General features: G+C 39.5%; 1 protein-coding gene across 8 annotated transcripts in view; it reads right to left on the reverse strand.

The window, feature by feature from the left end:
* The window catches only part of htt (huntingtin), a 241245-nt gene that overhangs the window by 142468 nt on the left and 74103 nt on the right, over positions 1-24674 (reverse strand). For all 8 annotated transcript variants that reach the window (XR_006313622.1, XM_043703713.1, XM_043703763.1 and 5 more), the window contains exons 13-17: positions 23094-23217; positions 16906-17024; positions 3807-3918; positions 3573-3710; positions 1048-1206 (exon numbers count right to left, since the gene is read on the reverse strand). Coding sequence is in view for 7 of the 8 variants with exons in the window: in XM_043703713.1 (XP_043559648.1) it covers positions 1048-1206; positions 3573-3710; positions 3807-3918; positions 16906-17024; positions 23094-23217 (652 nt within the window). In the remaining variant the exon portion in view is untranslated. The remainder of the gene's footprint in view (positions 1-1047; positions 1207-3572; positions 3711-3806; positions 3919-16905; positions 17025-23093; positions 23218-24674) is intronic.

A 24674-nucleotide genomic window follows, 5' to 3' on the forward strand; every position in this document is an offset into this window, starting at 1 on the left:
GAGGCTGAACAGGATGGGGCTGTTTTCCCTGGAGCGTCGGAGACTGAGGGGTGACCTTATAGAGGTTTTAAAAAATTATGAAGGGCATGGATAGGATAAATAGACAAAGTCTTTTCCCTGGGGTGGGGGAGTCCATAGGTTTAGGGTGAGAGGAGAAAGATATAAAAGGGACCTAAGGGGCAACTTTTTCACGCAGAGGGTGGTATATATATGGAATGAAGTGATGAAGGAGAGTACAATTGCAACATTTAAAAGGCATCTGGATGGGTATACGAATAGGAAGGGTTTGGAGGGATATGGGCCAGGTGCTGGCAAGTGGGACTTGATTGGGTTGGGATATCTGGTTAGCATGGGTGAGTTGGACCAAAGGACCAAATGCTATACATTTCTATGATTCTATGTAGTTCTCTAGATACAGGTCCCAAAACTACTCTCAACATTCCAAATGCGGTCTGACTAGAGACTTGTACTGCTTAGGATGTATATCTCAGCTCTTATATTTAGCCCTCGAAATGGATCCTGACATTGCATTTGATGTCCTAACTGCCAACTTAAACTGCATTTTAAATTTAAGAGAATCCTGAACTAGGACATGCAGTCCCTTTGTGCTTCAGATTTCCAAAGCCATTCCCCACTTAGGAAATAAAGTTATACTTCTATTCTTCTTAGTAAAGTTCATAAACCCACACTTTGACAGGTTGGAAGAGCCAGCAAGGAATTGACAGATGGAATACAGTGTGGCAAAGTACTTCTACAACCTCTGCCTATCTTGGTGTCAAATTTAGCAATAACGCCCTTATAGTTCCTTTGTCCAGATCATCCATGTATAACATGAATAGTCGTGGTTGCATCATTGACCCCTGCAGAACTTCACTGATCACCTGCTACCATCCTGCAAAGGAACCCTTTCTCCCCACTCTCTGCCTTCTGCCAGCATGTTTTTTAATTGAGCAATTGCTAAGAGTATGCAGTAATACAGCAGCCCTGGAATCAAACCTGAAGAGAGCTAGAGATGAAATTAAAAGCCATGTGAAACATTCTACTTGCCTGTTGTGCCTCGTACTGTGGCAAGCCAATTTTCTGGATTAAACCGAGTCTTGGTCAGAACCGAGTGAATGAAGGTTGAAGAGAGAAGGGCAGTGGCACCTCTTATCTGTGGATCTCCATGGTCGACATATTTTAAAATATCCGATATGCACTGCTCCTCTGCAGAATGAATGGAATCAAAGATATGTATTTTACCTCTGATATATTCATAAGATACCAGGAGGATGAAAATGTGTTGGAGGAAGTCCAAAGAAGGTTTATTAGACTAATAACTGGAATAAGTAGACTGCCTGATGACCAAAGGTTGAACAGGCTGGGTTTGTACCCAATGGAGTTTAGAAGAGCAACAGACAACTTGACTGAGGTGCACAAGGCCCTGAGTGGTGCATACAAAGAGGAAATTTCTTCTGTTGGGAGAATTGAGAAGATGGGGTTACTGTTTAAAATCAGGTGTTATCCATTTAAAACAGGGATTTAATGAAATGTTTTCTGAGCATTGGGAAGTCTTTGGAACCCTCTTCCTGAAAAAGGACGTAAGAGCAGTCATTGAATATTTTAATGCAGTGGTAGATAGATCCTTGTTAAGCAAGGGGCTGAAGGGTGAGATCAGGAGGAGACAGGAATATGGATCTGAGATTACAGTCAGATCAACAATGGTCTTTCTGAATTGTGGAGTAGGCTTGAAAGGCTAGAAGGTCTACTCCTGCTACATATGGTCAGAGATCACACAACACCAGGTTATAGTCCAACAGATTTATTTCAAATCACAAGCTTTTGGAGTGTTGCTCCTTCATCAGGTGAAGTCACCTTTCAAAGGAGCAGCGCTCAATAAGGTTATGATTTGAAATAAACCTGTTGCACGATAACCTGGTGTCATGTGACTTGTTCACCACAGTCCTGCTATACTTGCTCATACTGGAAATAACAGATTGATTCACTGTTATATACCACAGTATAGTGATCATGCATCTGGACTATCAAGCCACACGTCAGGACGAATAACCCACAATATGAGAGCTCAAATTCCATATTGTGCTCTGATATGATCAGAAGAGCTCTGATCAGTTATTTTAGAAACCTGATATTGTCAGCAGTTAACAGCAACAACGAGGCTGTCGGATTGTCAAAAGTACAACTGGCTTCTTGACCATCCTTTTGGAAAGGAAAGCTGAAGCCTTTACTCGGTCTGGATGATCAAGGTTGACTCAAAAGCTGCCTTGAGACAATACCATTCTCAACAAGGGGTAGACAATAAATGCCAGTATTGTCAGGATGTACTCGCCCTCTATTAAGACTTCAGTTTACAAAGCAGATCCTTTGCTCGAAGCAAGTTGAGTGCACTTTCATTTAGTATTTGGAAGAGCTATGCCAGGGATCATACCAACATAGTGAATGTGTTCACCTCTTACTTTCAAAGTTTTGTTTTCATTAACACACAGTCTATATAATTTCCAGTCTACATTTTGTGTGTGTTGAGAATAACCTCAGTAGGAATAAACTTCATCTTCAATTAAAAACAGAATATCCTCAAAATACAAAAGGTGGCTGCAGCTCATTGTTATTCACTCAACATTAGCCACTCCTGCATCTTCCAGATAAGCTGCTTGCTACTTTAATATCAGATTTCCAGCTTTTGCAATTATTTCTTTCTCTACTGCCACACAATAAATTGTAGCTAACAGTTTCCTAAAAAACAAGCATACTTGCAAGCCAAAGCTTCCAACATTAATTTGCAAGTTTTGCTTTGAAATTAAGGAATAACAAAGAGCATTCAAACAAGTTTCCTATTTATTTATTGCAAATTCGACAAAGAAAATGGAAGAATCATTCATTACTATACCAAAGGGGCACATTCTCTCAACAGATGATTATGAAGGCAGATACTTGACAAACATTTAAAAGGAAAGTACTACAAGCATTGCAAAGCTGAAATACAAAGTCGCTGGTTTTACTTAAATGGTCCAGCAGCATCTTTGGAAAACTAAAAAGATTTCAGGATGGCAACCTTTCATCAGAAATATATCCAGTTTGTTGACCTGAAAACATTACGTTTGCTATTTCCTCTAAGATACCGTAACAGCTGCTGAGTATTTCAAGCTTGTTCTATTTCTCTAACATAACAGACATCATGAATCATGAATAAAAGCAAAAAAAAAATATTGCAGATGCTGGAAATCTGAAACAAATAGAGAATGTGGAGAAACTCAGCAGGTCTGGCAACATCTGTAAAGAAATAAAAAAGTTAATGTTTTATTCCAGTATGACTCCTCCTCAGTTCCCAAGTTCTTTCCACAGATGTTGGCAGACCTGCTGAGTTTCTCCAAAATTGTGATCATCTATCAAAGAGGAGGATGAGAATGGAGTGATTGAGGGGAGAAGGACAGGATGAGAGAGATAAATGTTGAGGTGGAAGAGAGAGCGAGAGATGTCGCTGGCACCCTTCTTCAATATCAAACTGAAGAAGTAGTCAATGAACCATGTCATGCTAAATGGACTCGTTATTAGAAACATTATTTTTCCATTACCTTGACTCTCTAGAACTTCAAGTGGGGTCCTATACAGTTTAATGAAGAAAGCCTCAGGATGAAGTCCAATTGCCGCTCCAACACAACTCACTGCCAGTGCTTTGACACTGACCCTCACTTCTCTGTCAGGGATAAGACCTGTATCAAGGCAAAGTTCAACGTAAGGATCAATATTGTACAACAAAAAAAAAACCCAATAGTGCACATTCAAGTCACACAGATTATCTTGCTTACCATTCTTCTGTCCCATTAAAAGAAACGATGCACTAAGGAGACGAACACAATGGACCAAAGGGGCAGCATTCTCATCTGTATAATGACCAATGTCTCCTTTTACCCGGCAAGGCTGTTTTTGGATAAAAAACAAACGTGTACAATTTTTGTGCTGATGAAATCAACCACTGCACTTTTCTAGAATGCAGAGCCATCAGGTATTTTACTTAAGACTCTTACAGGTCATTTAGCTGCTGAAATGAATAGCAGACCAGTTCTGATCAGAGCAGTCCAACATTATATGTTTTATCACCTTTGTTGACCTTAGCAAGAAATACAATAATTGACCTCAGAGTTACGCAGGAGGGAATTGGCCAGAGTTTACACCTTCACATGTTCCACCAAGGATTGGAGAAACCACAAGATTTTGGACATTTGTACTCCACCTTGAAGCACCTAAGCATGTTCCAGAAAATAAAGCTGTGAAACAATTAATATGTGGAAAGTGAATATTTTGAGAAACTTAGTGGAAACACAAAGCATGCAAAAATCCCAAAACATAAAATGAACCACAGTTATTACGCCACAGGAAGTGGCCTATCAATAGCTGCTGAGTGAGCGAACAGGACAACCTAACTCTTGCAGATTAAAGGAAAATTCTGCAATGATATAAATTAGCTTGTGTTGACTACAAAATTGGAGGAATAACTTTAATTTCTGTAGTACTTTTCTTATTTTCAAGATGCTGCCCCCCCCCCCCCAAGTACAAATTACTTCCTTTTGTACAATCCCTGTTAAGTTGGGCAAATTTGATTGCCAATTTGAGCAGAACAAAGTACAACATGCATAATGAGATGTGACCAATTAACCAACACCATTAAAAGTTGATTGAAGGAAGGAATGCTGCCAAATAGAGAATTAGGTATCTTTTCTGGACCATAAACAGATAGAAGGTTTAAGGTTTATCAAAAAGATCACACCTTCAACAATGCACCAATTTCTTGGTACTGCCCAATGTAACTTAAGATGTTATGTTCAGGATCCGGAACGTAAGTGAGAATCCCAATTTTCTAACTAATTAAGTTCATACAATCATACAACACAAAACAGGCCCTTCGGTTCATCAAGTCTGTACTGTCCGTGTATCATCCTCTGGGTGAAAAATATGCCTCAAGTTTCTCTAAAGTGAAAGGTGGGAGGTTTAAAGTTATACTTTCTCGTTACTGACCCTTCAACTAAATAGAACAGCTGTTTTCTATTGACCTAATCAGCACCCTCAATCTTATACACCTCTATCAAGTAACCCCCTCAACACTCTGTTCCAAAGAAAACAACCCGAGTTTATCCAGTCTCACTTCATAATTGAAGTGCTCGATCCCAGCAACATCCTAATTAACCTCCTTTGCAAATACATCTTCCCTACAAGGTGGCAACCAGAACTGCCCACAGGACTCCAGATATAACCGAAATACTATACAGTTCCCTGCTCTTATAATCTACGCCTCATTCACTTAATGCAAATTTACTCAATCAGTAGCCAAGATTCACGTTTTAACTTGAGATATAAAAACAGAAAATGCAGGAAATATCCATACTGAGAGAAGCAATAATCAGTTCCGGTTGATGACAGTTCATCAGAACCAAATGGCATGTTATCAATCTGAAACCTTAAGGCTTTCCTCTCCACATATGCCGAGTATGAGATGAGTGGTGTTCCACAGGGGTCAGTGCTGGGAACTTCTCTGTTCATGATCTACATAAACGATTTAGAGGAAAACATAGATGATCTAATTAGTAAGTTTGCAGATGATACAAAGATTGGTGGAGTTGTGGTAGTGAGGAGGGTTGTCAGAGGATACAGCAAGATACAGATCAGTTGGCTACATGGGAAGAAAAATGGCAGATGGAGTTTAATCCCGACAAATGGGAGGTGATGCATGCTGGAAAGTAAAGTACAGATGAAAATTATACAGTAAATGGTTGAATCCTTTGGAGTATTGATATGCAGGGGGATCTGGGTGTGCAGGACCACAGATGACTGAAGGTGGCAATGAAGGTAGATAAGATAGTTATGTCATGCTTACCTTCATGGGAAGGGGCAATAAGCATAAGGTTAGGCAAACTGCTGCAGCTTTATCGAATTTTAGTTTGGTCATACTTGAAAAATTGCGTATACTTCTGGTCACCACACTACCAGAAGGACATAGATGCTTTGGAGAGGGTACAGAAAAGGATTACCAGGATGTTGTCTGGTATGGAAAATTTTCACTGTGAAGAAAGGTTGGATAAATTGGGTTTGTTTTCACTGGAACGCAGGAGGTTGAGGGGTGACCTGATATAAATCTATAAGATTGTGATTGGAATGAATAGAGTAGAAAATAGAACTTTTTCCCAGGGTGGATAGGTCAATTACTAGGGGACACGGGTTCAAGGTGCTTGGGGGGGGGTGCTAACAACCGATGTGCGAGTAACATTTTTCACCAAAGTTTGCTGAGTGCCTGGAACATGTTGCAGAGGTGGTGAAGGAAGCAGACACAATAGCAGCATTCAAGAAGCAATTGAATGTATACATGAATAGGAAGTGAAGACAGTTTTAATATGGAAAGGAAACAAAATCTATCACCGCAGGCTTGGAGGTATGATAGGCCTGTTTCTGTGCTGTACTGTTCTTCATTCTTAACATCTTGCCTTTTTATTTTTGACTTCCAGCATCTACAATATTTTGACTTTTCACGTGTGGTATTTGGTTTCACCAGATACATTGAAATGAACCCTTCTGTTGCCCCAATGTCAAATTAATAAAGTATTTCTACCTGAATTAAAGTAGGACCCTTTAGACAGAAGGTTCATGAAAAGCTTCAGGTTAAAGCGAAGTCTGCAAGTACGAAACTCCCTGACATGCAAATACTATTTTAGCTTTTAACTTACCAAAACTAATCACATCGACAATAAAACTACGGCAACATTATTTATATGAAATGCCTATCTTCAAGTGAATGAGCAATTGGTGATGGCAAGACACCACTGCTCTCACCTGAACCTCTGTGCTTTTTTCTAAATCCTATACCATGTTCCCAAGCCAATCTAAATTAGTTATACTTTCACTTCTGGCTCAGAATGCTAAGAGCTGAATACTCACAAAAAGCCTTGGGCACACACTCTGGGCTGACCTAGCACAAGAGAGGGTGCAGAACAGATTCACCAGGATGTTACCTGGGCTGGTGCCATTAGCAATGAAGAGAGACTAGATAGGCTGTGATTGTTTTACATAGGCCAGAGCAAGTGACTGGAGGACTAGGTTGAGCTGTGCAAAGTTACAAGGGACATAGATAGGGTTGATAAGGATAAACCTTTCCCCTTCATAGAAGTTAGGTGGGAGCTGGGGTCAATAGTCTGGGAGCTCCTTTTACAATAAAGAGAAGGTTTAGAGGGGATCTGAGGAAAATGTTTTTCAGCCAGAGGGCAGCGGTATCTGGAACACTCTACCTAAAATGGTGGTAAAGGCCAAAATTCTCAAGGCCTGTAAACAAGTATTTAGAGGAGCACTTAAAATTCCATTGCATTTTAATTTGGGGGAAAGATAGAAGTAAAGATAGAAATGCCCAGTAGATGGAGTAAAGAGAAACATTAAGTACTTCAGATTGATGACCCTTCATCAGAATCGACGGTGTGTTTTACCAATCTGAAACCTTAATGCTTCTCTCGCCACGTACGCCAAGGACCTGCAACATCTTGCTTTTTTTTGACTTCCAGCATCTGCAATATTCTTATTTCTCACTATGGGATATAAGACTGAGCCAATTGCTGAAAAATGGGATTAGAGTAGCCGAATGTTTGGTGACTGGTATGAACACAATGAGCTGAAGAACTTTCTTCCATGCTGTAAAAGCTCTAGGACTCTATCAAGGGAGTACTGCGCAGCTGGGAGATGCCATTCAATAAACATTCCATTATTCTGCTCCAATAAATGTTGACCATTACACAGCATTAGTACAGAATCTTCTACAACCCCAGTCAATATACATCGAAATTATCAGCTGATTTGGGAAAACTGAATAATCAGCTATTACTGAATGATTTGAAATTAATTACTTTTTAATGCTTAACCACATACCAGTGCTTGAGCTTCAAAAAGTAAATACATCATGCAAAACCATTTAAGAGTTGTCTCCACAATAGTAAATATATTACATTTTACATGATGCTGAGTCTCTCAAGCTTTTCAGAGGAAAAATGGTGAGTTAATACAGTGTATCTTCTAAAAAGTATACACTGTTGCCACCATGCATCGATAAAGGAAGAAGTTAATTCTTGTGGATATGGCACCAATCAAGCACTATCCTGGTTGATGTGGACCTTCTGGAGTGTTGTTGGAAAGGCACTCATCCAGGCAAGTGCACAGCATTGAAAAAACATTGACTTTTTATTTTTGCGTCTTTAAAAGCTGTGGACTACAAGGAAAGGACAGTTTTAAAAACAGGGATGGCTGCATATCTTCATAGCAAGGAAACTGATACCGACTTGTGAGCTGTTTTGTAGTTATAGCTCCCTGCAATGTGCAGACATGCAGGAGCAGAGGAGTCACCTACAAATGAAGCTGAATCTGACTGGTTCTCAGCTAATAAGAAGGTGAGAACTAGAAACAAATTAGAGAGACAAATACACAAAAAGAAATAGACAAGTGTGTTCTGTTGTTCTCAGGTTGAAGCTGCCTGTTCTCTGCGATAAGAAACTCAGTTTAAACTTGAAAAAGTTAACTTACCTGCAACAGTTGCTGCGAGCTGAGACTTTTGAACTTCCAAAAGTTTCAGAGACATTTTCTAGGTGAATTAATCTATACTTCTGACAAAACGGTGCTTCCAGAGAAAGACAAACATCAAGTATCTGGCTAGCGAAGGAGAATCATTTCAACAGTGAATTTGGGAAGCAAAGCGCAGTGCTGGCTGCCACATTATATGAAAGATATGGAGACTTTAGAGAGGGCGCAAAAGAGGTTTACCAACATGTTGCTGAGATTGGAGCATATTAACCAAGGAGAGGTTGGGCAAACTGGGATTGTTTTTGCTAGAAATGAGGCTGAGGGGCCAGCTGATACAAGTATACAAAAAAAATTATGAGGCGCATGGATGGGGCGGATGGGGGTCTTTTCACCCCCAGAGAGAAAATATCAATCATGAGAGGGCATAGGTTAAAGGTGAAAGGGGGTAGGCTCAAAAGGAACTGTGTGATGCAAGGTTTTATTTTAAAAATCACACTCTGTGGTAGATGCCTGGAACACATCACCAGGAGAAGCAGCAGCTGTAATAGCAACATTTAATAGACATTTAGACTGACACGTGAACAGGCAGGGAATAGAGGGATAAGGACAATATGAAGGCAGATGGGGATTAGTTCAGAATGGCATCATTGTTGGCGCAGACAGGTTTGGCCAAAGGGTCTGTTCCTGTGCTGTACAGCTCTACGTAAAGATCACAGAACTGATTTTTCAGCTTTTCCTCCAGCAATAATTAATTTTCCCTATTTGTTTGTGTATGTGTCTGAGGAGGAGTTTATAAAGGGATTAGAGTTTCAGTTATTAGTGCTGCATGCCAATGGCTTATCACTATTTACTTGTAGCTATAGAACAAGCATTTGTAATAAATAATTCTTGTTTAGTACAAAAACCCAGCCCAGGTTTTCTACTGACCTTGGTTTGAAAGCAAAGTAAATTGTGATACTATGCAAACCCTCAAAAAAAGAGGCTTTAATAATTGGTACAACTCCATAAATAGTGGAGCCCAACTTACAGTAGGTTGTAACAATATTGCATCACATGTCTGATGAGTGCTTTGGAGATAGTGGAAAAACATGTCCATAGTATTTACATGGTTGGTATAATTCAGTTTCTTATCAATGGTGACTCCTAGGGAATTGAGAGCGGGGAGATTCGCTGATCCCAATTCCCTTCTGGAAAGTAAAACGGTGGCCCCACCATCTGAAGAACTTCAGTTCTAGAAGGCAGTTCACCACTACCTTCTCCAGAGAAATTAAGGTGGGCAACAAATGCTTCCCACATCCTGTAAACAAATAGTCAGGAAATACCATTAAGGATCAAGAGGCTTTAGTCTGATTCCTCCTTGTTGGAGACGTCAGTACCTGGCAGAAATACAGTGTGAATATCGCTGGACAATTTTCAGCTCAAGGAGCAAGCGAGGACTTCTGATGCTGGACAGTCATAGTCGAAAAGTGTGGAAAAGCACAGCAGGTCAGGCAGGCATAAGCCCTTCATCAGGAATGTGAAGGGAAAAGGGGTTGAGAGATAAATAGAGGCAGTGGGAGTTTGGGGGAGGGGAGGTAGCTGGGAAGGTAATCAGTAGATGCAAATTGGGGGGAGTTAATTGCGATAGGTGGGAAGGAATTGGACAGGTCGGACAGGCCAACAGTACAGTGCCGAGTTGGAGTGTTGGATCTGGGATGAGGTGGGTGGGTGGGGAAGAGATTTGGAAACTAGTCAGGTTGATGTTGATGCCGTGTGGTTAGAGCATCCCAAGGTAGAAGATGAGGCATTAAACCTCCAGTTGTTGGGTGGCTTGGATTCGACAGTGGAGGCGGTCCAGGACATTGCTTGTCCTTGCAGGAGTAAGAGGGGGAAATTGAAGTGGTCAGCCACAGGGCACTGGGGTTGTTTCGTGCATCTGTCCCAGAGATGTTCCCAGAAACCTCCATGAGTTGGTGTCCTGTCACCCCGATGTAGAGGAGACCACATCAAGAGCAATGGGCATAGTAGATGAGGTGCAAGAGAGTGAGATAAAAAAGTTTTTTAAAAATTTAGATAGGCAACTGGAGGCAAGAGTAAAAACTGAAAAATGGGATTAGATTGGATGACAAGATGTTCAGATTAGTTTCATTTGCTGTGCTTTACAGTACATATTCTATAATCTCTACAGCTGAGTAAGCAGAGAATTGGAAAATGGTCCACTTTAGAAAACAGAGAGCACTTATTAAAAAGTAACAATGTCCCAAATTGGTTCCTTCTGCAATTTAAGGCCTGATGAATAGAGTGAAGATCTATTTTTGTGTACTCTTACTACTGAATGGAAAGAATTGAAGAGAACACACAGGTTAGCCAAACTGTGCAAGTTGGCAACATCAACTCTTAACTCGGTGGGAACCATGAACATTTATCATATCTGTACCAACAGCCAAAACCAAACTGCAAAACCACACACGAGCCCTCAGCTGTCATGGCAACTTCATACTGGCAACAGCAGTCAAGAAATTAACAACATCGAATATTGATTCATCTTAAATCAAATAGCAACAAACATAAACCTGTGCTCCACACCAGACTTTTCCCACATTCCTTCATCTCACCTTATCAACATTAAATTTACAATATTCAATCCAATGCTTCCCTGCTGCACATGGGCTTCCTGGTCTGAGAATTTCCAGTATTTCCTGCTTCTACAACATATTCTTAATTAATGGCTTAGTCTGTCTTGATCACTTCCTTTGGTAGTCCATTACACAGGTTTACACCCTTTGATATGGAAGGATTTCTCATACCCTTTGTTCCAAATCTCTGGCATTCAATCTTGCATTTACAGCTCCTGGTCCTAGATCTTTCATAACTTTAAACATTCCATAATTTCCTATTCTAACAAAAACAAATCTATTTCTTCAGACTTTGCTTGGAATTTTTCAGTTGCAAACCAACACTCAAATGAACGCTTACTATGCTTATTCTATTGCCTCCACACTGTTCATGATTGCGTAAAAGCCTTATAACCCTGTTCTTTACATGACACCATTACATTCCAAAATAAACACACAGTCATTAATACAGGGAAATGCTGACTTCAAGAAGGTGCAAAGCACTGCCTCACGTCACCCCTAAAAGAACCTTTTTTTTCCCCCTTTTCCCTGATAGGAGAACAGGTCTCGAAGGTCATTGATTACTTACGCTGAAGTTCTGATCTAACCACTGTAGAATAACTATTTACAGTTTATATTTAAAGCTACAATCAATTTTGAGTTTGCCCAGTTGTTTCCAGCTCTCTGAAGCTTTGGGGGGGGTCACCATCCTGACCTCAGGACCACAAGCCTCCTTACTATTCCCACACAAAACAATAAGCAAGCTAGATTACTGTCCACGTAATGTGCGCAACGTAATATTGTTGTGAAGACCTACATTTGGATCCAAGCATTTTCACTGAGCAATTCTGACAAGAGTCTGGAGAAAAATATATAGAGTTAACACTTCCAGAAGAGTCATATTAGACTCAAAGTACCAACTTCATTTTTTTTCCACCGTAAATACTGGCCAGACCTGTGAGTTTTTCAAGCACTCTTTTTCCTTCTGATCTCCAGCCTCCACTATAGTTTGATTCTATATTATTAAAACACTAAATAGATTTTGCATTTAACAGACTGGAATGGAGAGATCGCGCAGGTCACAACATCAGGAACAAGGATGACTGGCATCTTTGTTTTTCCTGTTGATGCATGGAAAACTTGACAACAACCTGTATTGATACAGCACTGATCAAGCAGTAAAATTTCCCCACATATGACAGAGCCAACTTCCACAAGAACAGTATCAGAAAAACAAAATCAACCAACACTCGACTGCAAGCTGATATTAGCAAAGGGTTACAAAAAGCTTGGCCAAATCTTAAAAAGGAGTACAGAGTATAGTTTTAATGCTTAGGCCACTGAAGGCACAGTGGTCAAATTTTGGACAAAGGAAATCAGCAATGTTCAAGGGGACAGAATTGAAGGATTGTAAATCTAGGAGGATAATTAAGAAGCCAGCTTCCAAACCCATGACCATTTCCATCTCAAAGAAAAGCTCAATATATATTGGGGAATACCACCATCTGCAAGTTTCTCTTCTAGCCACTCACCACTCTAACATATGAAAATATAATTACCATTCTCTCAATGTCACTGGATCTCCCTCTCTAACAGCATTGAGGGGTCTATCTATATTAAACGGCCTGCAGTGATTCAATAAGACAGCTCCATCATTTCTGTCAGACAACATCCAGCATCATCCAGTTAATAAAAAGTTGTCAGTAACTGATGGCTTACTATACTGTTTAATCTGATTTACTGTAACACAACAAACAGTTATGGGCAGAGATTATACAAATTAAGCCTCTTTTCTCTCAAATTTAGAAGGTTAAGGGTGATCTGATCAAAGTCTTTAAGGTAATAACAGGAAAAGACAGGATAGACAAAAGATAAACTATTTCCAATGATTGGGATTCCAGAGTTAGAAGTACAGGCTGATAGTTAGACCAGGAGAAAGTGAGGTCTGCAGACGCTGGAGATCAAAGCTGAAACTTTATTGCTGGAACAGCACAGCAGGTCAGCCTGAAGAAGGGCATGTGCCCGAAACGTCGAATCTTCTGTTCCCTAGATGCTGCCTGACCTGCTGTGCTGTTCCAGCAATAAAGTTTCAGCTGATAGTTAGACCAGACCATTCAGCAAGCACTCCTACACAAAGGGTGGCAAATATTTGGAACCCTCTTCCACAAATGGAAGATGTTAGATCTGTTGTTAATTTTAAATCAGAAATAATACATTTTATTAAGCAAAGGTACTAAGGGATATAGGCCAAAGCCAGGTATATGGAGTTAGGCCACAGATCAGCCATGATCTCACTGAATGGCAAAATCACCCAATTTTCTAATTAAATCATTCTCAGAGGGGATGTTTCAAGTCATTACCATTCGTTGTGTTATAAATTTTTTTTCCCCTGAACAGTCCATCACATTATGCAGGTACAAAGGCTTCAGATGAAGGATAATTCAAAGTTACAAGATTCCAAATGGTAAAGCTGTAAACTAACACTTTCTACAGCAGCTAGCCATTATCACATCATCCGAAGTCTCACAAAGCATACATCATCTCTGAAAATGATCAAAGTAATAGCCACCAGAAAAAACAAAGTCATATTTACCACTGACAGAAAATGAAATGTTGTGGGAAGGACCACTGCAGAAATGTCAGGATACAAACTCAATTACCTGGGAAATAATCACTAGCCATTGAAATCTCTCCCTTGTTAAAGTTTAAAATTTCAACACTGTAGTTCTCTAGGAAATCATTAAGACTACATAACAGAAACATTTGAATCTTGCATATTATGGAATGATACAGTACTGGAAGAGTATTGGCCAAATGTGTCATATATCTTTGAAAGAATAATACAATTAGTCTCTTAGTTCCTCACTCCTTCCCATTCTCCCTTTTCAATAAACTTAGAAAGAATTAATTTGCTTATTCCAGATGTTTAGGCAATAGATTCCTGATCAGTTTGCTCCCTGGTGACCAACTCTTATCAATTATACTTCCTATCAACTTACTCTGCTGTAAGGTGGCAACAATTGCAATTCCTCCAACTTTTCAAACATAGGAATTAGGAGAAGTAGGAGCTGACTCAGCCCCTCAAGCCTGCTCTGCCATTCAAGATGATCACTGCTGATCTGATTAATCAACATTCTCACCTCCCAAGAAAGCCTTCAACCCCTGACTTATCAAAAATATAACTACTGCCTTAAAATATTCAAGCACTCTGCTTTCACGATATTTTGGAGGGAAAAATATCCAACACTCAAGACCTTTAGAGAAAGAATATTTCCCCATCTGCTTTAAATGGACTCCTTATTTTAAAACAGTGATCCCTTCTTCTAATTCTCCCATAACAGGAGTCCTTTCTACATGTACCTCTCTGGATCTTATTGGTCACCCCTTACTCTTCTAAACTCCAGGAGGGTACAGACCTAGCCTGTCTAACCTTCCCTCATTCAGACAACCCACCTATTCTGGATATTAATCAAGTAAACCTTCTCTGAACAAATTTCAATGTACTTCTATCCATCCCTAAGTGAAATGACCATTACTATGCCAGTAGTCCAGATACGGTCTTAACAATCCCTTGAATAACTGAACTATGATTTCCCTACTTTGATATTCAATTCAATAAACAACATTCCATTATCTTTCCTATTTAGCGAGTTTTGAGAAGATTTGTAGCACAGGTTGAGATACTGGATGCAGACTTGCTCACTGAGCTGGAAGGTTAGTTTTCAGACGCATCGTCACCATACTAGTTAACATCTTCAGTGAGCCTTCAAATGAAGCACCAGTGGTCTGCCCGCTTCTATCCTTGGGAAACTCAAACATATGAATAGAAAGCGGGCTACATCTCCAGTGCCTCATTTGGAGGCTCACTGAAGATGTTACCATGTTACCAAGTATGGTGACGAAACATCTGAAAACTAACCTCTCAGCTCAGTGAGCAAACCTACTTTGTTTTCTACTTCGTATTGCATCACCTGAAAATGTAGCATCAATACCTTCAGATGCTTTGCCCAAATCATTGATATAAATAGCAAACTACTCTTACAAATAGAAAATAACCCATTTTTGCTTACTCTGTTCCCTGCCTCACTAATCTTCTACCCATGATGATACACTGACATCATGAGCTGCTTTTTCTACAAAAATCTTTGAAATGGCACCCTACCAAGCAACTCCTGGAAATCCAAGTACAGTATACCCACCAGTCTGCTTTATCCAGAGCATGTTACTTGTTCAAGAACTCCAACAAACTGGTTAAACAACATTTCCCTTCCACAAAACCATATTCACTCTGCCTGACTACTTTGATCTCCAAGTGCCCTGCTAAAACAGATTAGATGAGTGTAGAAACAGGTCATTCAACCCAACAAGTCCAGTGACCCTCTGACCCACCCAGACCCATTCCCCTACCCTACATTTACCCCTGACTAATGCACCTATTATATATAATAGCAGTTTTGATTCCTGATGAAGGGCTCCTTCCCAAAATGCCGATTTTCCTGCTCCTCGGATGCTGCTTGACCTGCTGTGCTTTTTCAGCACCACTCTAATCTTGACTTTAATCTCCAGCAATCTGCAGTCCTCACTTTCACCCACCCAGACCCATTCACCTACATTTACCCCTTCACTTAACACTAGGGGCAATTTAGCATGGCCAATTCAACTGATCTGCACATCTTTGGACTGTGGGAAGAAACCCACACAAACATGGAGAGAATGTGCAAACTCCACACAGACAGTGGCCCAAGGAAGGAATTGAATCCGGATCCCTGGCACTGTGAGGCAGCAGTGCTAACCACTGAGCCACCGTGCCACCCACAGACTATTATATAGAAGCACAGTTTTGAACATCTCCCTTATGACAGCTATTAAGCTAACTAGTCTTTACCTTTCTGGCTCTTTTTTTTTGAAAAATTGGAGTTACATCCACATTTTGCAACCTAATGGAACCTTCCCGGAGTGTGGGAAATTTTGGAATTTCCAAGTCAAAATATCTTACTTGTCACTTTTTAAACACTCTAGGATTAAATCCATCAGAACACAGGGACTTGCCTGCAGCTCCAACCATTTGTTCAGTCCTGCTTCCCTAATGGATTTTTTTTTTTAAAATTTGAGTTCTTCCTTCCTTTCCTTTGGAGCAGTTTCTGAGATGATACTATTATTAAGACAGATGCAAAATAACTGTTCAACCATCTGCCACATCCTTATTTTCCCACTATCAACTCCCTAACTCACTTTCTACAAGGCAAACTCTCATTTCATTACTTCTTTAAATTTTAAGTATTTATTTAAATTCTCTCATTCTTATGAACTTTCAACAATAAATTGCATTTAAACAATGCTTTTCATAGAGTAAAGGTTTGCACGGCACCTCACAGACCATTTTCAAACCCAATCTGACACTAAGTTGAAAAGTTGATGTCACGACAGACGACCAGAAACGTAGTTGAAGAGACAGATTTTAAAGAGTGACATGAGAAGATAGGAAGAGACGAGGAGATCTAGAGCAGCAATTACAAAGTTTGGGGCCCTGGCACATAACAGGTATAGTTGCCAAAGGTGGAGTTAATAAAACTGGAGAGGCATAAAAGGTCATAATTGGAGAAATTCAGAGATCATCTCTGTACCCTCTTTACGGCTTCAGCATCCTTCCTACAAAGATGATGGCCAGAATTAGTCAGTTCATTCTAGTCTCTCACCAGTGAAACAGTTTCTCTTTATTAACTCTATGGAAACCTCAATTAAGAAGTACAACATAAAGATATCTCACCTTGGTATCAAGATCTGCTGACTCAACGCAGTCATCCTTCGAGACAAAACGATCAACACTGCTGTCAGAGGACTGCCGGCTGTGGCCCATGTGACTTAACAAATGAGATTTGTTTACTGCTGTAAGATTAAGAGAAATTATTTTTCTACTCTGCTTTTCTAAATTAAAATATAAAGATTTTCCCCTAATTTCGTAGGTCAACTTGTGCCACTTCCTGGCTATATTTAGAAGCAGATCACCTACTCTCAGGCAGCCACAATGCTAAGCTGCAGTCAGTCTTGAGCACACACAATCTTGGCTGACACTCTAACATTGTGCTGAAGTATTTCCCTGCATTTTATAAGGCCTTAACTTGTCAAATGAGGTACATCAAGGATATCTTTCCCCAATCTGGTGATTCAGGTGAAAATCAAAGGTCCATGGCACTATTCAAACAAGTATAAAAAGTTCCCCTGATGCTTTAATCTAACATTTCTTCCTCAGCAACACCATCAAAAAATGATTAACCAGCCATTAATTCCATTGCTGCCTATAAATTCTTATTATGCATCAAATAACTGTTGCCTTTGCCAATGCATCACTTGCTGAACTTCAAATAAAATTCACCATACACAAAGCGCTTTGAAACTTTTGAGACGCGCAATAAGGTGCTATATCAGTCTTCTGATCAGTGAGGATGCGCAAGTGAGATTAGCTCAGTCTCCAAGTATCCTTAATTTACTTTTCTATGGCAAGCTCATGGTTAAGGTCTTCCTGTGTAACTGAATTGGGGCTCCAAACTTGCAATAGCAAAAAAAAAACAGCACGAGTGCAGCATGCTGGAATACCAGATGGCAGTACCTTTGCCATGCAAGTTCAGTTTCACAGCTTGAGTTTTCCAATTTCAACCACATCCTTAGCCTGACATGTTAGATAAAGGAAGGCACTTCACCATCCAGGAGTGTTGAGGGTCAAGTGGAAAGTTTGATTGGCTCCAACAATACACACATCAGGTTCCAAAAGTTGCTAAGTTTGAGCATTGGTGGAATGACTGGATTGGTGCATTGGGAAAAAAAAAAAAGAGGGATGCAACAGAAATTACTTTCAAAATACCTCACTGGCCTTTCACAAAGGTTTTTGCAAAGCTGGGTCTCGGAGATAATGCAATGGAATCTCCAACATACCATAAGCACCTAACTCTCTCACCATATTTATGGCAGTACAAGACTGAAAAAGTCTCTGCGTTTTATCAATGAAATTTGGTTCTGATACAATGCAATAGTTCCGTTGTTGTGCAATCTAGCGTAAGAAGAAAATCACGCAACAGCCACGCCATTTAATGGGGCTGGAATCACATTATAGTCAATACAAGTAAGCAAAGTTTACGCTCTGCAAATAACAGTCTAAATTCTTCAATTACGTTGAAGCCAATTTGCAGAACCAACAGTACTAAAGTTCATATTAATTTGAAGATTTGCCTCTTGATTTTCTAATCTTTTCTATGAAAGGTTTGTTACCCATTCATGATGACAAAATCATCATACCAAAACATTTTATATTGCAGATAAATAATGAGGAAATAAACAGGATCAGTCAGGGACAAACACTGGAAAATTTCTTCCTGAACACACCCAGCCCTTCTAACATCAGGCAGTGAAGTATGCCGTACTAAAATGTTGATGGTACTCAACATAACTTCCTTTGCGTTGAGAAGATGACTCAAATCGGTGCCCAACACTATCCATCAAAACACCCTAACTACAGCAGCAGAAATCTAACAATACTATTCAAGAGAGGGAGAAGGAAAAGAAACAGTCATGCTGACATTAGTCAATCATTGCAAAAGTGCTAGAATATATTTTTAAAGAAATCTTAACAACATACTTTGAAAAGCACAGAATGATCAAACAAAGTCAACATAGTTTTACAAATAATGTTTGACAAATTTATTAAGAGTTTCTGAAGATCTAACCAGTAAGGAAGATAAAGGGAGACCAGTATTATAATAAGATTTTAAAAAGGCATTTGCTAAGGTGCCACATAAAAGGTTAAGGGGCAAGATTCATGTGGTTAGAAGTAATATACTACATCAATGAAGTACTGGTTAAAGGACAGAGAACAGAGAGTAAGGGCAATTGATACACAGTGCAATGGCAGGTTGCAATAAGTGGAGTATCACCTGACTAAGTGCTAGCCCCTCAGCTATAGATAGAATCCACATTAATGAATTAGATACTGAGCCCCACAGCAATTAACCAAGACTTGTCAACAATATTGTTAGGTGGCAATATCAGCTGAAAAAGAAGATACATGTAAAGGCAGGTTAAGTGAACAGTCAACAAGGTAGCAGATGTGTTATCATGTAGGGAAGTAAGGTGTTATTCATTTTGGTATTATATTGTAATAGGAGACAGAGTCTAAACTTTAGATCATTAACCTTCAGAGCAGAGAAATTTCACATCAATCTTCAACGGTTAAATCCTTATTCTGTGACAATGGTCCCTAGTTCCAAATTGTCCAGTTCAGTATCTATTCTGCCCTCCTAAAAGGTTTGCACACTTCAATTTAACCACTGACCATTCTTCTTAACTCCCAAGAACATTACATATTATCTCACCTCACAGGATAGTATTTATACAGGGAATAATTCTACAATAACTACAGTTTGTGGTATCTTCAAGGTAATGAAACATTAAAATTGCTCCACAAGTAGATGACATTAGGGTAGATGACTAATAATTTGTCCAAAAAGGAAGCTTTGAAGAACATTTAAAAGGAAAAAAGAACAGAGTGTTACAGATTCCAAGAGCTTAGTGCCGGAGCAGCTGAATCAACAGTGATGGAGCTATTATAATAGAGGGTGCTGAAAAGATCAGAATGGAGAAATGGCAGACAACTGGGATGGGTGCAGGACTGGAAATGTTTAGAAATACGGAGAGCCAAAGCCATGGAGGAATCTGAAAAAAAAAGGATGAGAAACTGAAAACTGAGGAGATGCTTAACCTAGTGTTAAATGCACGTCAGCAAGTATAGGGATGAAAGCCTTTGTTGTACTCCTTCTGTGATAAGGATAGAATTTCTCAGGTAATGAGACCAGACTAATCATTGTCCCTGGTGTGTGACATCACTAAAGCCCAATACAATTCAGTTACAGAATTAGTGAGTAGCTTTAATTGGGGTAGTCACTCCCCAACTATCCAAATTTCAGGGAATTCAAATCTACTTTGTAAACGGTCTTCGTAATTTAACCATTTGAATGCAGGTGTCATTCTGGTAAATCTGCACCACACACTGCCCAAGATTAATAAAGCATTATCAAAGCATGATGCCAAAACCAAACAAGTATCCAAATTTGGTCAAATTGGAGGGTTACACCCAAAAGATGGCCAGAAGAAATATGAACGCGAGTAAGGCATTCTGCCCCTCTAGCCTGCTCTGCCATTCAATAGGATCATGGCTGATGCAACAGTCCTCACATCCACTTTCCTGCCTTTTCCACATAACACTACTCCCCAACTGATCAAGAATCTATTTCAGCCTTAAATATACACAAGGAATCTGCCTTCGCACAGCGGTCTGTGGCACGGTGTTCCAAAACTTTTCAACTCTCAGAAGGAATCCCGCATTTCAGACTTAAATCAGTACCCTTTACTCTGAGTGTGCACCCTCTGGTCCTAGAATTTTAAAACAAACGTCTCACTAGAAAAAAAAATCTGCAGTCATCTCTTCACGGTCGATAAAATCCTGTACGTTGGAGGAAATAATCCAGAACATGTGGGATTTACAAACTTGACCGTCTGCTCAAACAAAGCTTCTAGGGAACTTAATACCATGCAGGTCAACAAAGTAAAAGTAAATAGCATAATGGGAAACAGACAGCAAGAGCTAAGGAAATCTGATCAAAACTCCTGGAAACACTGTCAAGCTTTGAAAAGTAAACGGTCAAATTTTGGCTATATGAAGACATTTTTACCACCGGTTTGAGAGGTTTAGACCATGTACGTTACAACAAATATTTTAGGGCTATAGTCACTGTCCTTTTCCCCAATGTCCATGTTTTGTTTGACCTTTTATACTTGAGGGTCCCTTTAGACAAATCCAAACTCAGAAGCAGTGGATCAGTTGACAGTCTTCCAATTCTCATGTAATCTCATGCCGATGGAATTTACAGCAACAGTTTTCATTTATAGATCGCCAAAATATTACAAAAATTCACAGCAGCATAATCACACAATTTAACATCAAGCAATATAAGGAGGAGTTAAATTCTAATGAGTATCGCAAAAGAATGGAAAGAAAGGCAGAGTGTTTGAAAGAGGAAACAGCAGAGCTAAGGGCCCTGGCAGCTGAAAGCATATACGCTAATAAGAGAACAATTAAAATAAAGGGATATCCAATCGGCAAGATTTGAAGGAACACAGATCTCAAGAGGGTTGAGGAAATGGGGGGAGGAGCAGGGCTGTAGGAGTGAGGTTGAGAATTTGAATTTAGACTCTGCTTATAATGAAGCCCAATATTAGGCAGAGAGAATACAGCAAATGAAACTTGATGCTAGTTAGTGGATGGCAGCAGCTTCGGATGAGGATTAATGAGAGTCACCAGCTAGGACTGCTGGACTGGTCATGCCATAAATATGACATAGAAACAGGTCATTCAGCCCAACTGGTCTACACCAAGTATGTACAGCATCTGAACTCCTCCAAAACTACTGCATTTCACCCCATCAGCATGTGTTTTTATTCCTCCCTGCCTTGTATAATTATCATATGTATTAGAATAATAGTCAAATTTTTATGTTTTAAGGTTAAATTTATGGGGTCAACTATTACATGGATACTACTTTTGAGTGGCTGAAATTCATACCGTATCATTAGCAGAAGCCCAAGTGATCTCTAAATGAATAAGAAAAAAAAACAACGAATTACAATAATTCTGAAAACCCCAGAGCAGAATGCGACAGCCAGCTGACTGACACATAAGCGTTGATCTGTTATCTGTGAAGAACTAGGGTCCACTTTAACATGAGCTATATGAAAAATTCTAGACATTTTCATCAAAAATAGGGGGTTGGCTTTTACATGAGATCGACTATTACTAAAGTATATACGGCACCTAACTTCCCTTTGCAGTTGATCAATGAAGGACATGTTTACTTTGTCTAAAACAGATGAGGTGGAAGGCTGGAGTCAAATCAGTTGCGCTATTGAGAACCTGTAACATCTGAATTCAGCAACCTTCATCAGGGACAGCTCTGTAAATTCTCAGCAAAGCCATGCAATACAGCGTTTCATATAAACAAAGCCTAGTGTATACATTGGACAAGTTTAAGTAAATAGGACCTACACAGTGCTAATACATTTTAATAAATGTACTAAGCTTTTATCATGTCCATTAGTTCCTTTCATTCTTTTCAATTAGAATTCAATACTTAGTTTCTATGCTGTAGAATCTATGTCAGTGTTTACGCTGGAGAATCCTCACTTTCCTACATCTTACCCTGCCAGCACATCTTTCTATTTCTTTGTCCTACACGTATTAATCTAACTTTTGTCTTAACTATATCTATTGTATTCACTGCAACTACTCTCATGGTGATAAGTTCCGCATTTTCACCATTTTCTCGGTTAAGAAGTTTCTCCTGAATTCTACTAGATTTCTTTTATTAGTGATTATTTTATATATATGGCTCTTACTTTTCATTTCCAACACAAATGAAGACATCTTCCCTGATATCGTGCTACTACTTGCCCCCAAAATGAAAATGCAGGAGAAACATGCAAATGGTTACAACTCAAGAATAAGAAATATTCAGCGCATAATAAAGACTATTATGTAATACATTGCTAGAAGTATTAAATACGTGTTTTAGTACAGGCCGGTCTGCTGTAACGAATGTTTCATTAATGCAAGTTCACTATAACATGATTGAGAAACCGTGTCCCCAGTTTGTCAAAGAGCAAACTTTTAAAGCATGCGTTGGTTATAATGCAATTTCAGCTCCATCAGTTTAGATGGTGCTGCTATGATGCAATTTTGTTGTAACATTGGTTTACACAAGAATGGAACTAGCACGTTATAGCAGAACTGACTGTAATGTCAACAATTAGGTTTAGAACAATAATGCCATTTGTAATGAGGTACAATGGAACTGAACAAGGTTATATTAATTCTCAACTCAGTCCTTACTTTAATAGGACATGACAACATACCAAGAGTGGAAGTTGTGAAGCTGTCTAGAAGCACATCTCCAGGAGTATTTGATGTATCCTCCTCCTCATCTTGAAGCTGTCCAATCTGCATTGCTGAATACTGACTATCTGTCCCGTCAAGTACCTGGTTCAAACAAGCAGATCCAGTGTTTATTTGCAGTAACAGGTTTTGCATCACTTGCAGCATTTTCCTGTTAATTGAATCCTCATTGCTTCCCACTTCCTTCCAATAAAGGTGCTGACCACTCACCTGATGGTTGCACGGACCAGTAATCATCTTATCTAACTGATGACAGCTCGGAAGATTAGAAGTATAAACCGGTGGAACATTTCCAAAATCAAGAGGCGTTTATAATCAGGCAAGTGGTCTGTCAGATTGTCTTGTTGTTAGAAGAGAACAATAGCAATGTCTTCAGATAAAAGCAGATTGATTTCTCCAGGAAGAGATAGCGATTGAGGCTAATTATATTCCAATTATGAGTGTAAAACCAAGTAGCACCTATTCAGGGATGACTGACATTACCCAATCAATTATAATGGTCCTTATTTGAGAGTGCTGATATCATTATGTAGCCAAGAGAAAAAAAGACTGTCGGCACAACAGAATCCATGAATTCTTCAAACAAAAAAAGAAATTTTAACTGTCTTTTGCCAAAGAAGAACAGAAACAGTTGGAGAAAGTCAGTAGGTCTGACAGCGTCTATGGAGAGAAACACAGTTAACATTTCAAGTCCAGTGACCTTTTGCGAGACGTAGTGACTGAACTTGAAACATTAGCTGCTTTTCTCTCCACAGATGCAGCCAGTCCTGCTCAGTTTCTCCTGCACTTCCTGTTTTTATTTAAGATCACCAGCATCCACAGTTCTTGGCTGCTTGCAATTAGTGGAATGAAGTGCTAGATTACAGTAACATTGTCATCTTGCATCAAAGGCTGTTTGCCTTCCAATTCCAATAGTTCAAGTTCAATAGTTCAATATTGGGTTTGGGCAGTGGGGGGGCAGTAGGAGGAATGGGGATAGGGATGGTGGTGACTAGAAACAGTGAAACCATACATTATTTCTGTACTGATTTATGGAATGATACAAGTGGAGAGTCTAAAAGGTGGAAATGCACAGCAGGTCAAGAGTTAAGTCAAGAGCTCCACCGGTAACAGAATGGATGAAACACACTTCTGGAACTGCTGTCACAAGTGTAGCCCACTGAAGGCTAACAACTGTAATTTTTGCAGAAATGGTTCAGAAGTGTAAACAAAAGATGCACCAGAATTAATTTTGCTATCACTGTCAGCTGTCAATGAAAATTTAGACATCCATGATAACAGCACCAGCACGTGGGTATTACAAAAGGTAAAAACCAACAGAAGCAAACAGCAATAACGACACAATATCTCAAAAACATTAGTAAACATATATTTCAATTAACAGACACATTTAAGAAGATAGAAATAGCTCTAATCTTGGACAAAGGCAAGATGTGTGAACATGAAGCTATATATTCTATTCAATTCTCAAGACAGCATCAGACTGAAAGATTTGGTCAAAGTCGTCTCATGTAGAAGAAACTTTTTACTTCACATACTTC

This window comes from Chiloscyllium plagiosum, chromosome 2, assembly GCF_004010195.1.
Source record: "Chiloscyllium plagiosum isolate BGI_BamShark_2017 chromosome 2, ASM401019v2, whole genome shotgun sequence".
NCBI classification, from domain to species: domain Eukaryota; kingdom Metazoa; phylum Chordata; class Chondrichthyes; order Orectolobiformes; family Hemiscylliidae; genus Chiloscyllium; species Chiloscyllium plagiosum.